General features: G+C 43.9%; 1 protein-coding gene across 1 annotated transcript in view; it reads left to right on the top strand.

Annotated features, from left to right (window-relative positions):
* Positions 1-12,199, top strand: part of TNFSF11 (TNF superfamily member 11) — a 28,037-nt gene that overhangs the window by 14,736 nt on the left and 1,102 nt on the right. Inside the window, exons 3-4 of the mRNA XM_034665227.1 lie at positions 10,788-10,833; positions 10,913-11,011. Of these exons, the coding sequence (XP_034521118.1) occupies positions 10,788-10,833; positions 10,913-11,011 (145 nt within the window). The remainder of the gene's footprint in view (positions 1-10,787; positions 10,834-10,912; positions 11,012-12,199) is intronic.

Here is a 12,199-nt window from a genome sequence, read left to right as displayed (position 1 = left end):
GATCAGGAGAACTATTAATCAGGGGGCTCATATTCATCAGAAAGTTTTGGTGAGCTCAGAACCTCTTCCTCCCAGTGCCTATGCCTGCTTCTTATCCGCTCGAACACTTTCGTGGTGAAGGACCATACCATCATCTCCATCACCCCACCCAGAAGCCAGAAGATTGTCTCACGCTCTCCGTCACTAACTCTTTACTTGGCCCCCATCCTGTGAATTCTACTTCCTCACAAAACCTTCAACTGCTTCTCTCTACCTGGTCCCCACTGTTGTCACCTTCATGCGGGTGTCACAGGCATCATCTCTCACGTGGGTCACTGCAGGTGTCCACCCTGTCTGTGGTCTCACTGCCTCTAGTCCACCCTCTCCACAGCTCAGTGACTTCTGAAAATGCGAATCTGAGCATGTCCCTTACTTTCCTGCTTAAATAATCCTTGTGGACCCCTGGAACCAACAGGACAAAGTCTGAGCTGCTGAACACATAACACAGAATCTTTTGTGCTCTGGAAACCGTCATTCCAACCCCTGCCTCTCCAGGCTCATTACCTTGCGTGCCATTCCATCACCCACCAAGCTTGTGCCCAGGGGCCCCACCACAGTAAAATGCTAGAAGTTCCCTAACCTGGCTGAGCCCTTCCCCTCTCAGCTACCCTGCTGTGATCCGAAGCACAGTGAGGGCAAAGATGATCTCTCTCCTGGAAACACAGCACCCTCAGCACCCCATAGGATGCCTGACCCCCCAGCAGCCGTCAGAACACTTTCTGGAATGCATGGATGGGTGAATGAAAGATGGGTGTTTAAGTGTGGTCCTTTAGATGTTACTACAGGCCCTTCCTGTGTAGTTGGTTCTCTGTCTTTCAAAGTTCAGCTCAAGCATTACTTCCCATAGGAGGCCCCCACTGTTGCCTGCCTGTCCACCTTTGGGTTAGAAGCTTCTCCTGTACATGCTCAGAGCTTCTTTATTCCCTCCTGTCGTTCAGGGCCTCTATTGCAGGAGCTTGGTGTGGGGCTGACTCCCTCAAATGTGAGCTTTTGTTTAGTTTTTCTCCCCAGTCACAAGCACACAGTAGGTACTCAGTCAAAGTTCGAAGAACCAGTTTAATGAGTGAGTGAGCTCTGCTCATCCCTGCTCTTGGTGTCACGAGAGGGCTATTTGTTTGCTCTTGCCAGACGCTAGCCACATTCCACTTGCTCAGAAAGATTCACAACAGGGCTGGAGGTCGTTCCCAACTGTGATGCTTGTCCTGCTTCTTGGCTGGGGGTGGTGGTTTTCTGCCTTTGGGGCACGAACACATTAAAGGATCTTGAGGCTGGACGACCCTGACTGACCACCCTGCCCCTTCCTCTCTGGCCTTCTTTGTCCACAGTGGCTGGCCTGGTACCTCTGTTCTGCTTGGAGTCATAGTCCTAGCAGTCCAGGACTTTGGGGGAGGGTCTGTGAGGGTTAGCCCTCTTCAGAGGCCACAAGGCTCTGCGAATGTCAAAGCTCTGCCAGTGTAAGGTGGGATTATTGTTTCAAGTGGCAGAAGAAAGCAGAGACAGGGTAAATAGCCTCGCCCAAGATGCCACACAGCAGTTACCCTGCCAGGCCCTTGGATGAGACTTTTTAAATGAGTACTATAGTGCAAGACATTTTGAGATTGGGCTCTTTATGAAGACTAATACTGCTGTCACAAGACTACTTCATGAAAACTCTAGGGGACCCTTAACTGTGGCAGAAGGTTCCTCATTTAAACCAGGAAGGTTAAACATAAAAACTAATTTTCTCTTCCCAGCACAGCCAGCAGGCTGCCAGGAAACATCACTCTGTTCTAGGAAAACAAGGGCACGTGCTTCTTCAGCCCTTTGGTGGGGAGAGTACATTTTCTGTTTGCAAAGACGTGTCTTTTCCAATCAGCAGACTTCTTTTGAGAGAAATGAGCCCCCGGTGACGGTGCTTGGGTGGGAGGGGGAGACCAATGCACATCTTGGTAAAGTTCTTCACCGAGAAATGTCCAGAAGTGGTCATGGGATGGTGGTGGCTGATTTAGTTAGGAGGCAAACAAATTAGGGGGTTAAGAGGTGGGGTGCTGGGGGTGTGGGATGTGCATAGAATCCATATTGAGAAAACTTTGGGTGAATTCTGTGAATCCATAGCCTATATTAAGAAATAAAGAATTTTAAGAATCAAAATGTAGAGTTGCAAATGAATCAGAGATGGCTCTTCCTTTCAGGATTAGTGGGCCCAGTGCCCTATCCACCGGCTCCCCTCCCTGCTGCTAACTGGGCCACTGGACCATGGGACACAGTCCTCCTCCTCTTGCCCCCCACCCCGCCCCCACCCACTGTGGGAATGGCCAGGAGCTGCCTTTCCCCCTCGCTGGTGCTCCTCTCCTGTCCTGGTGCCCTGGAGGCCCGTAGGTTGAGAAACCCAGGCTCTGCTAGATCCCCTTCATAACCTGTTTTTAGGTGACAGCATGCTCCATGGATCCTGCTCTCAAAGTTCTTTGCTTTGAGGCTATTTTGAACTGTACCACGGACAGTTGGTAAGGAACTGTGGGGTCCCCATCTTCATCCTGGTGCCTATAAAGTGTTCCCCCATATCCTGTGGATTAGAAGGTTAGTGTGAGCTTTAGGGGAGGGAGGAAAGCAAGAGGCTGAGACATCTATATTAATTCTGTCTCTTTAGTTGCTGCATAACACCTGGGTATTCCTTCTGCGGGCGGGGATGCTTTCTGTGCCTTGTAAACCAAGAATGCCAAGCAAATACAATCTTTACAAATACAGACGAGCTGCTGATAAAAGAGCTGGACATCTGTCTGAGAGAGCACTCGGAGACAAAGTCGGTACGAACCAGAAGGCAGCATACTGACTCTGAATAGCTCTGTGGGGCTGGCACCTGGGGCGTCCCACAGGGGCCTCAGCGGTGGGGGGCTCAGCGGAGGAACAGCAAGAGAGCCTGAAGCAGTAACCAGGACATCTTGCAGGGCCTTCTAAGCCCAGGTGAGGAATGTGGACTTGCTCCTGAAGCCCGTGGGTGGCTCCTGGAGGATTTTCAGAGGAGAAGGAACCTGCTTCTCCATGTCCTTTCGGACGTTCCAGCAGCCGTGGGTCAGTTTGGGGACAGCAAGAGACTGTGAGAGGAGGTAGGAGGCTATTATTGTAATCCTAAGGAGAAAGGATGAGAGCTGGAAGGCAGGAAGGCAGTTGTCCTTGGCTGAGAGGAGGGGATGGCTTTCTGAGCTGTTCAGGAGGTGGAAGTCCCTAGGACTTCTCTGCAGGAATGGGAAATGGCTATTCATTTTCCGAAACAACCCATGTGTGGCATTCATGTGCTAACTCGCCTGATGAATACACTATTTTTGTGACTTGGTTGGAGAAGAATTACAGGAAGGGTATCATTAAGATGTTAAAATGAATGCATTACATATGTTAACAAGTGTATGAACCCTGTATTATGTCTGGCAAACGGGGTGTTAAATCCTTGTTCAACCAGCCAGATGTCCCTGCAGCTGCTGCGGGTACTGCGGAGGGAGGCAGCCACCTGAGAACCCAGCTCCGAGCTTGTGCCCGTGGTTTGCCAAGCATCTGGCTGTACAAATTGCTTCTTCTATGCTCTCACTGAGAGGTACCACAATGATCACACAATTCACGTCACAATGCACAGGTGGGATCTTCAGTCTCAGAAGCCCAACCTCCAGCAACCTGACCTTTTCGGGGAATTTTTGCAGATAGGAATGTCCTCAGTGGGAGCTTAAATCTCCCTCTGTCCTTTCATAAGATAAAACACTGCAATCAAGCAAATAAGACCATTAATAGCATTCGATCTTGAATTGGAAGGCTATCAAAATCTTGTTTGGGGCAGTTGTCCAATTGAGTTTGCAAAAGCAGGCTTAACATGTGCTGGAAATGTTGAAATTACCTGGAGCAGAATTTTCAGAACTCCCCAAAGGAGTGGAAAATACTCATAGGTGTTTGTATTTATTCTTATAGAGTACAATCTCTCCTAAGTGGCTTTGATTTATCAAAATTGAGCCAGTTCTGAGATGTCTCCCACCTCCCTATGTTTTAGACATAGGGAGACCCTATGTGAAAGACCCTAAATATTTTAGAAGATGTTTCAAAGAGCCTGTGCCAACAGACCGAAGACCCGGTCTGCACTCTCCAGTTTACCCTACCACACTCTGGGTATTGTGCTCCTTGGATGTTGAGTTCGGGAGAAGTTGAAAAGAAGCAATCCTAGAGACCACAGTTACACAATCACATCCATCTTTTGTGTGCTTTCTTTCCTGGTGGAGAAATTGTGAAATCACAACATTTTTCTATGAGTGAAATAAAAGTCAAAATTGAAAAAAAAAATTTATATCGGTTGTTTTCTTGTCCAGATGTACTCTGACAGCAAAGATGAAACGTTAGTGCAGTCTAAATAGGAAAATGCCACATGAGAAGATTAAAAAATGTTGTGAAATTTCCTCAGCTCTATTGTTTTTAGACTCCAGAGTGGGGGCCAGAGCAGTTTCCAATCTGCAAGCCTGGCTGCGGCATCCCAGGCTCGTCAATGTTGGACAGCGTCCACTAGGTGGCAGTATGTCAGAGGGTTTCTTGTTTCCTTGCATTGGCCGCAGTTTCTTTGGCTGCCTACCAGTAGTTCGCTTTTCCTTTTTGTTTTGAAGGGTTAAATGAAGCTGTCATAATTGAGGCCCAAATTATGCTTATGTAAAAATGCATAATTTTGCTGAAAAACCTACTTGTTACAGTGTGACCATAAAATAAATTCCTTCATTCATGTGAGTTTTCTTAGTAACTTATAGGTAATGATCCTAGTTGTCATGGGTAGTTTGTAGAAACCAGGGGGCAATTCTTTTTGTCCCCTGCATGTGGCAGATGCTAAGCGTGCTGTGTTCTGAGAAGGCAGATCGCTGGTCTCCCTGAGGAGCAGACATCTGGTTCTTTTGTGGCTCTTAGAGAAGACCTTAGACAAAATTGCAGGGAGGACTCCCTGCCCAGCTTTTTCACCTTGGAAACTGTTTCTGGCTCATGCTAAAGGCTGTGTGTGGGGAGGCGTGTCACCTACCCATCCGTCTTTGTGATCGTGTAGACCACATATGCACAGGATGAATATTCGGAGAGTTAACTTTTCCTTTTTTAAAAAAAAAAACTTACAGCTGGATTTAAAATAAGATAAACACACATAATATTCTAAAAAAGATCCCTTTCATCTGAATAATTTGTTCAGAGGAAAAGAGTTGGGATATCCTTTGTAGTGTTTTCCCCAGATGAGATGATCAGAACTTTCTGAATTCAAAGAAACCAGAAACAATGTCTGAATGATAAGATTTGGGAGTAAAGAACTGTACATTTTAAGACACTCTAATTAGCGTGACAGAAGTAGAGGACTAGAATGGATGAAAATCAGCGTAGGGGCACCTGGGTGGCTCAGTCGTTAAGCGTCTGCCTTCAGCTCAGGGTGTGATCCCAGCGTTGTGGGATCGAGCCCCACATCAGTCTCCTCTGCTGTGAGCCTGCTTCTTCCTCTCCCACTCCACCTGCTTGTGTTCCCTCTCTCGCTGGCTGTCTCTCTCTGTCAAATAAATAAATAAAATCTTTAAAAAAAAAAAGAAAAAATCAGCCTAAATGTGCTGCTTAGAAAATAAATGGAATTGCGAGTTGGGGTGAGGTTTCAGTACCCCTTCAGAAGGGTTTCCTATCATCTTGAAAATTAAAAATATGAGGGGGGCATTCGAGAAAGATCCGTGCTTGGCATATACATAGTATCTGTTTTTTGAGAAGAATGACGGAACGGAGCAGCTCCCGCGGTGTGGAGTGGATGTNGCGAGTTGGGGTGAGGTTTCAGTACCCCTTCAGAAGGGTTTCCTATCATCTTGAAAATTAAAAATATGAGGGGGGCATTCGAGAAAGATCCGTGCTTGGCATATACATAGTATCTGTTTTTTGAGAAGAATGACGGAACGGAGCAGCTCCCGCGGTGTGGAGTGGATGTGGCAGAGTCACATTTGGGGACGCGGTGGCCCTCATGCCCAACGTCTGCAGGCCCTGGTTTGGGCTCACCAGCCAACCCCTGAACCCGACTCAGCCAGTTCTGAGCCTGTTTTCTGAAGACCCTGGGAATTCTGAGACCGTATTTCCTGATATCAAGCCTCTTTTTTGTCAGATTTTCCAGGCAACCTGCAGGTACTCGGCAGTCAGATCCCCAGTGAAGATAAGCCTCCTTTCAGACTTCCTACTTCAGGGAGGAAAAAACCCCCTAGAGATTTCTTGACAGGCAGAGGGGAAGAAAAAAAAAGATCCTTTTTTTTTTTTATTTTCAAGATTTTATTTATTTCTTTATTTGAGAGAGAGAGTGAGAGAGATCACGAGCAGGGGAGAGGGGCCGAGGGAGAAGCAGGCCCCCCACTGACCTGATGTGGGACTCGATCCCAGGACCCTGGGATCATGACCTGAGCAGAAGGCAGATGCTTAACCAACTGAGCTACCCAGGCCCTGGGGGAAAAAAAAAGATCTCTTCCCCTCTCCCCACTTAGGTTCTCCAGTTGGGGCTTTGTAAATTAGACAGATAAAAGAAAGGTTAATAAAAGAAAAGCATATGCATGTATTGAATGTACGTTCCCTAAAGAAATGAAGAGCTGAAGACATGATTAGCTGACCGGTTTTTATACTAGGTTTGATGGAGAGTGGAAAGGCCTGGGAAAATGTGACACTTTGTCCTGTCTGGGCTACGGGCAGTAGACTGGGGAAATCGTAACAAGGCCTGTTCCTTCAGGTTCTTGGTAGCGTCCTTACATCTTGGAGATAAGGATGCTCCTCTCTGCCAGTTCCGAGGAGAGCACCTCTCACACGAGGGTCTTATGACCTGCTTCAGAGGAAGACGAGGTCAGGGGGTCCTTCCTGCACCTGCCATTTCTCAAATTCCTTCAGCTTAAAATATTGAAATGCCGAGGTGCTATATTTTGGAGATGCATGTTCTGAACCCCATGATGGACTATCGAAACTTTTCTGCCAGCTTTCAGGCTTATATTTGATGTACACTTCTTGTAAAGGGAGAGAGGTGTACAGCTCTCTAAGAGGGGTCAGAGACAGAGGTTCAGGTCCCGGCTTTATTAGGAGAGTCCTTATTCTCTCAGCCTCCATTTCCCAGTCCAAAAAATGAGGTTAGTGACAGTCACCCAGCCTCTGATTCTAGTAAGAATCAAATACAATAATATAAGGGAAACTATTCTGTTAGCTACACATGTAAGGGATTATTTAATTTTCAGCACGAATACATGGAATATATGTAAATTGTGAGAATCTAATAAATCTATGGCCAAATACAGACATCACCAAACAGCCATTCATGGGAGCACTCAATTAGTGATAATGTTTGTCAATGCCTGTGCTAAATTAGAATCACCTGGAGAGACTCCTTTAAAAAAATAGCAAGTCAATATCAGACTAATTGCATTAGACTGGCTGGAGCTGGGGCCTGGGAACCCAAGATGTAGTCCTAGAAGAATGTTCTGTTTATGGTTGACATCTATGCACATAAGTTAGAGTTAAAAAAAAAATTGGGGTGAGGTAGGGATACAAGAACAGATAATAACAGATAATAAGAATACATTTTTTGTAGCCTCATAATGTAGACACATTATGTACTGCCTTTTCACATGGAAACTTCTCTACAGGATTTCTGAGAGGAATTGCAATTTGGGGGTACCTAAGAATAGGTATAACGAAAGCAGCATTACATGATGGTTTTCTAGCTAGAGTTCTAATTCATCCTGGGTCAGGACACATTAGGGTTTCTTTTTGTTTTTTTGGTATTTGGGTTTTTGTTTTGTTTTGTTTTGTTTTCCTTTTTAGCAGTCATTGAAAGTGCTTCTGAATAGTGCTGGTTATTGAATTTTCTTGTAATGAAAAGTTTCTGTGACAGCTCTGACCTAGCTACGGTTTAAATGGGCAGGAGGAGTTTATTCCCAGGTGGGAAAGAACAAACTTTCCCTGCCTATTTAATCAGTGACTTTAGTCTGCTGCTGCTTTTGCCTGGGTCTCAACCTTCAAACAAATGTCAGATTTGCCCATTTATGAAATCTTTTGGAATGTCAGAGGGATTGCTGTTCTCAAATTGAGGCCTAGGCCAGAAGCACTAGCTAACCTTCTAGAAATGCAAATTCTCAGGCCCTACCCAAGACCTATTGAGTCAGAAACTGTTTCAACGCACCCTCTGGGAGACTATGCTATGCCTGCTCTAGTCTGACAACTACGGAGCTAGCACAGAAGCTCTGCCCTTGTTTTTCTCAATAAAAGGTATGTTTTTCTCAATAGAAAAAGCACAAAGCAGACATTTGTAGACATATGCCATACTTAGCTTTGCTTCCTTTCCCCCTCCTCTCTCTCCCATCTGAGGATGAGGCAAATCAGGGCTAGAGGGAAAATGAAGGGTAACTTTACATTTCCGAATTACTGTCATCAAGGATCCTATTCCAATCTTTTAAGAGATAACAATCAGGTAAAGAAACATTATATATATAAGTGCATAAACATATTCTCTATGTATAAAGATATATTGTACATGTATAAATATATATACAAGGTATATTATATCTCTATTATAAATGTATATATAATGAATAAAGATACACTGTATATATATATAAAGCTATAAAGATATACACATCTATAAAGATAAATTGTATATACAAATGTATAAAGATACACCCTATGTATAAAGATACACTGTACATCTATAAATCTCTGTTATGAATACAGGGGAGACTAAACCAGGAAATTCCAGAAATCAGAGTACCACTGGGAGTCCAGAAGTCATAAGAAAAGAGTTGGGAGATTGGAGGTCAGCAGGGGAGAAAAATAAATCTTGGATGGAGAGGGAAGAATAAGGCCTGATAAGGGCCATTGCACTGCATGACTCAAAAGGGGCTGCCACAATTTGCCTAGAATTTCCTACAAACAGTGCTTCAGGGTTCTGCAGGTCAGTGCCCTGGGTCAAGGCAAGGGCAGAAGGAAGCCCTGGATGAGCGCCCAAGGGTTCTTTGTAAAAGTCATTCACACTGTGACATCTTTAGGTAACAGGAAACAGTTATGCTATCTCCTCCAAGGGTCTTTAAAAATAGAAGAGATTCTTATCTGTCTTGGGAGTCCTGAAGGCAGAGAGAAAATTCAATGTTATCTTATCTCTAGAATCCTTCCAACTCTTAACAGTTAAAGTTGTGTTTGCCTCTATCTATCCATCTATTTATCTAGCTATCATCTATCTATCCATCCATCCATCCATTCATCTATCATCTCTCTCTCTCTCTCTCTCTCTATCTATCTCAAAGCCCTTCTCTCCAGACACTCAAAGAACTTAGGTTATATGGCTAATCTTTTAAACATCACGGAATGGGGCTGGGGGGTTGGGGGGAAATGGTTAGCATGGATGGTCATCCTAATAATAGAGAAATTAGGAATCTCTCCAAGAGTGTTTCTAGTATCTAGGTATTTGAATTACCAGACACTGTGCTAAGTGCCTACATGCTTACCTCATTTAATCCTAACCCCCACTTATGATAGAGGTGCTATTAATATGTCTAGTACAGCTAGGTGGCTGATAAGGGATTTGACCTGAAGTTAAACCTGACATTTCACCCACTCTCTCTTAATATTTAATGGTAGCTAAGGTCTTGATTCAGATGGACATGCAGTTACTTACCTATTGGATCCTTCATTCTCAGGGCTCAAATCGAGATATGCAATGACCCGTGCTCTTTACATACTTGTGTTCTTTCTTTTTCTGGTTTGAGTTTCTTTCTTTCTTATTATTTTTTTAAGATTTTATTTATTTATTTGAAAGAGAGAGCAGGAGCAGGGGTTGGGGAAGAGCAGACTCCCCGCTCAGCGGGGAGCCCGATGTGGGTGGGACTTGATTCCAGGACCCTGGGATCATGACCTGAGCCAAAGGCAGATGCTTAACCAACAGAGCCACCCAGGCTTAGTCTGATTTGAGTTTTTAAACCTCTGGATTGAGTTTCTAAACCTCTATTTGTGGCTGTATTTTAACTTAATTATTGATACTCTAAAAGCTCTTAGACTTCCGTATAGTACTTTAAATACACTGTGATTTTTTTTAAATAAAAAATTAACCATTGGGAGCTAGGCATTCGGTTTCCTGTGAGCTGAACTTCAGTGTGGTAACAGGAATTCACTAATGAAATAACGTCAAAAGAGCCTCCCTAAAGATTTAAGAGGGTCATATATTTTGTGGTAATTGTTGTTTTCCTAGTTAACATCATCTTCATTTGTGTATCTGGTACAAATTCTTAATTATGTTTAATTATTCCAGGTTTTATAATATACATTGTCTTTTATTTCCTCTTATTGTCCATAGTATTTTGTTAGATGGTATATGTGTGGTCTACTTTTTAAGCATATCAACATGATTCTTTGGGATGAGCTTCTCTCTCTTTTTTTTAAGATTTATTTATCTATTTTACAGAGAGAGAGAGAGCACTCAAGTGGGGGGAGGGACAGAGGGAGAGAGTCTCAAGCGGACTCCCCACTCAGCACGGAGTCTGATGCGGGATTTCTCACCACCCTGAGACCATGACCTGAGCTGAAACCAAGAGTTGGAAACCCAGGCATCCCAGGTGGAACTTTTCTTGATAGCTACCTAGAACACCAAAGAATTTTCACTGCCTATGTATGTCTGGCATATTTTGAAGGAAAGATTAATTTATCGTATGTCCAACAGTCCTAAATTCTTATGGCTTGACTGGAAGAGTGAATATATAAATAAGATTGTTGTCTTTTCATTTCAGGAATTACAACATATTGTTAGAGCCCAACACATCAGAGCAGAGAAAGGTAAGCATGGATCTGCATGAATGTTTGAAATTGTATGGGGTCAGTACTCTTGGGCTAACATGGTGTCTCTCATCTCCAGCTATGATGGAAGGTTCGTGGTTAGAACTGGCCAGGAGGGGCAAGCCTCATACTCAGCCTTTTGCTCATCTCACTATTAATGCCACTGACATCCCATCAGGTAAGTTCCATTTGCATCCAGCCTGAAAAGATTTCAAGAGTCCTTTATCAGTCCATTTGAATACTCGAAACTATTATTAGCCGGTTACTAAAATTTTGAGCGCCCTTAACTTCCAGACCAGAAGAAAGATCATTTGGTATTCAGTTGATAATCTATAGTGTGGAAAGTTATTCTCAACTCTGCCAGAATGGACGTCATCACTCTTCATTTTCAGATTATCAAAATGAGTGCTTATTTTTAATGATTGCCGGTTGAAGTGGCAGAACTGGAAAGGACAATCCTTGTTATGTTCATCTGTATTTCCCCAAACCAAAGCTGGTATATCCCCATTGCCATCTTATGAAGTGCACGGATTTATCTCCTGCAGAGTTCCAGGCAGGGACTTAACAAAGTAATGTTTAAGAGGCAGTAGCCCTCTAGAGAAGGAGACATACTCCTCCAAGGGCTTATCGCTTTCTTTGGGTAAGAATTTAGCTCAGTACACTGGAGAGCTGATTATCTTTTAGAAATGAGGAAACTCAGAGCTCTGTTGCCTGCATGTAACCAATGCCCCAGCTATTCCAACATGTAATCCCCATTGGGATTCTACCTTGGGGTAGGTGAACATCAAAGAGGTTAAAAGAACACCATAATAGAATGTCCNCCCAGCTATTCCAACATGTAATCCCCATTGGGATTCTACCTTGGGGTAGGTGAACATCAAAGAGGTTAAAAGAACACCATAATAGAATGTCAATTGACATTATCGTGCCATTTGTTCAACATACAGTAGGTACCAGGCATTTCATTGTATTCATTATCTCTATTCCTTACCACAACCCTGCAAGGTAAGTGATTATCATTCAGATTTGCAGACAAGGAAACTGAGGTCCACAGAGTTTATGTGCTCAAGGTCACAGTGGTGGTAGGATTAGAAGTTGAGTTCCACTCTAGTTGATTCCCAAGTGCATGGTTTTTTCACTATAGGCCATCATATTAGTACCCTTTGGCCAGCTGGCTTTGTCAGAGGGAAAAAAATTCAGAGCTCTTATGTTCTTATTTTCCTGTAAGAAGTAGATTAATGTAGTTTTAATAGCAGGGGCTCGTATTCGGCCTGGGTATGAAGCCCCACTGTACTACGTCCTGGCTGTGTGACCTTATGCAAATTATTGGAATCGTTTGTGTGTCAGTTTCTTTACGGGGATGGAG

The sequence above is a fragment of the Ailuropoda melanoleuca genome, chromosome 7 (assembly GCF_002007445.2).
Source record: "Ailuropoda melanoleuca isolate Jingjing chromosome 7, ASM200744v2, whole genome shotgun sequence".
NCBI lineage: Eukaryota > Metazoa > Chordata > Mammalia > Carnivora > Ursidae > Ailuropoda > Ailuropoda melanoleuca.
The sequence above is the reverse complement of the archived record's forward strand: the minus strand, read 5'-3'. Positions and strand labels throughout refer to the sequence as shown.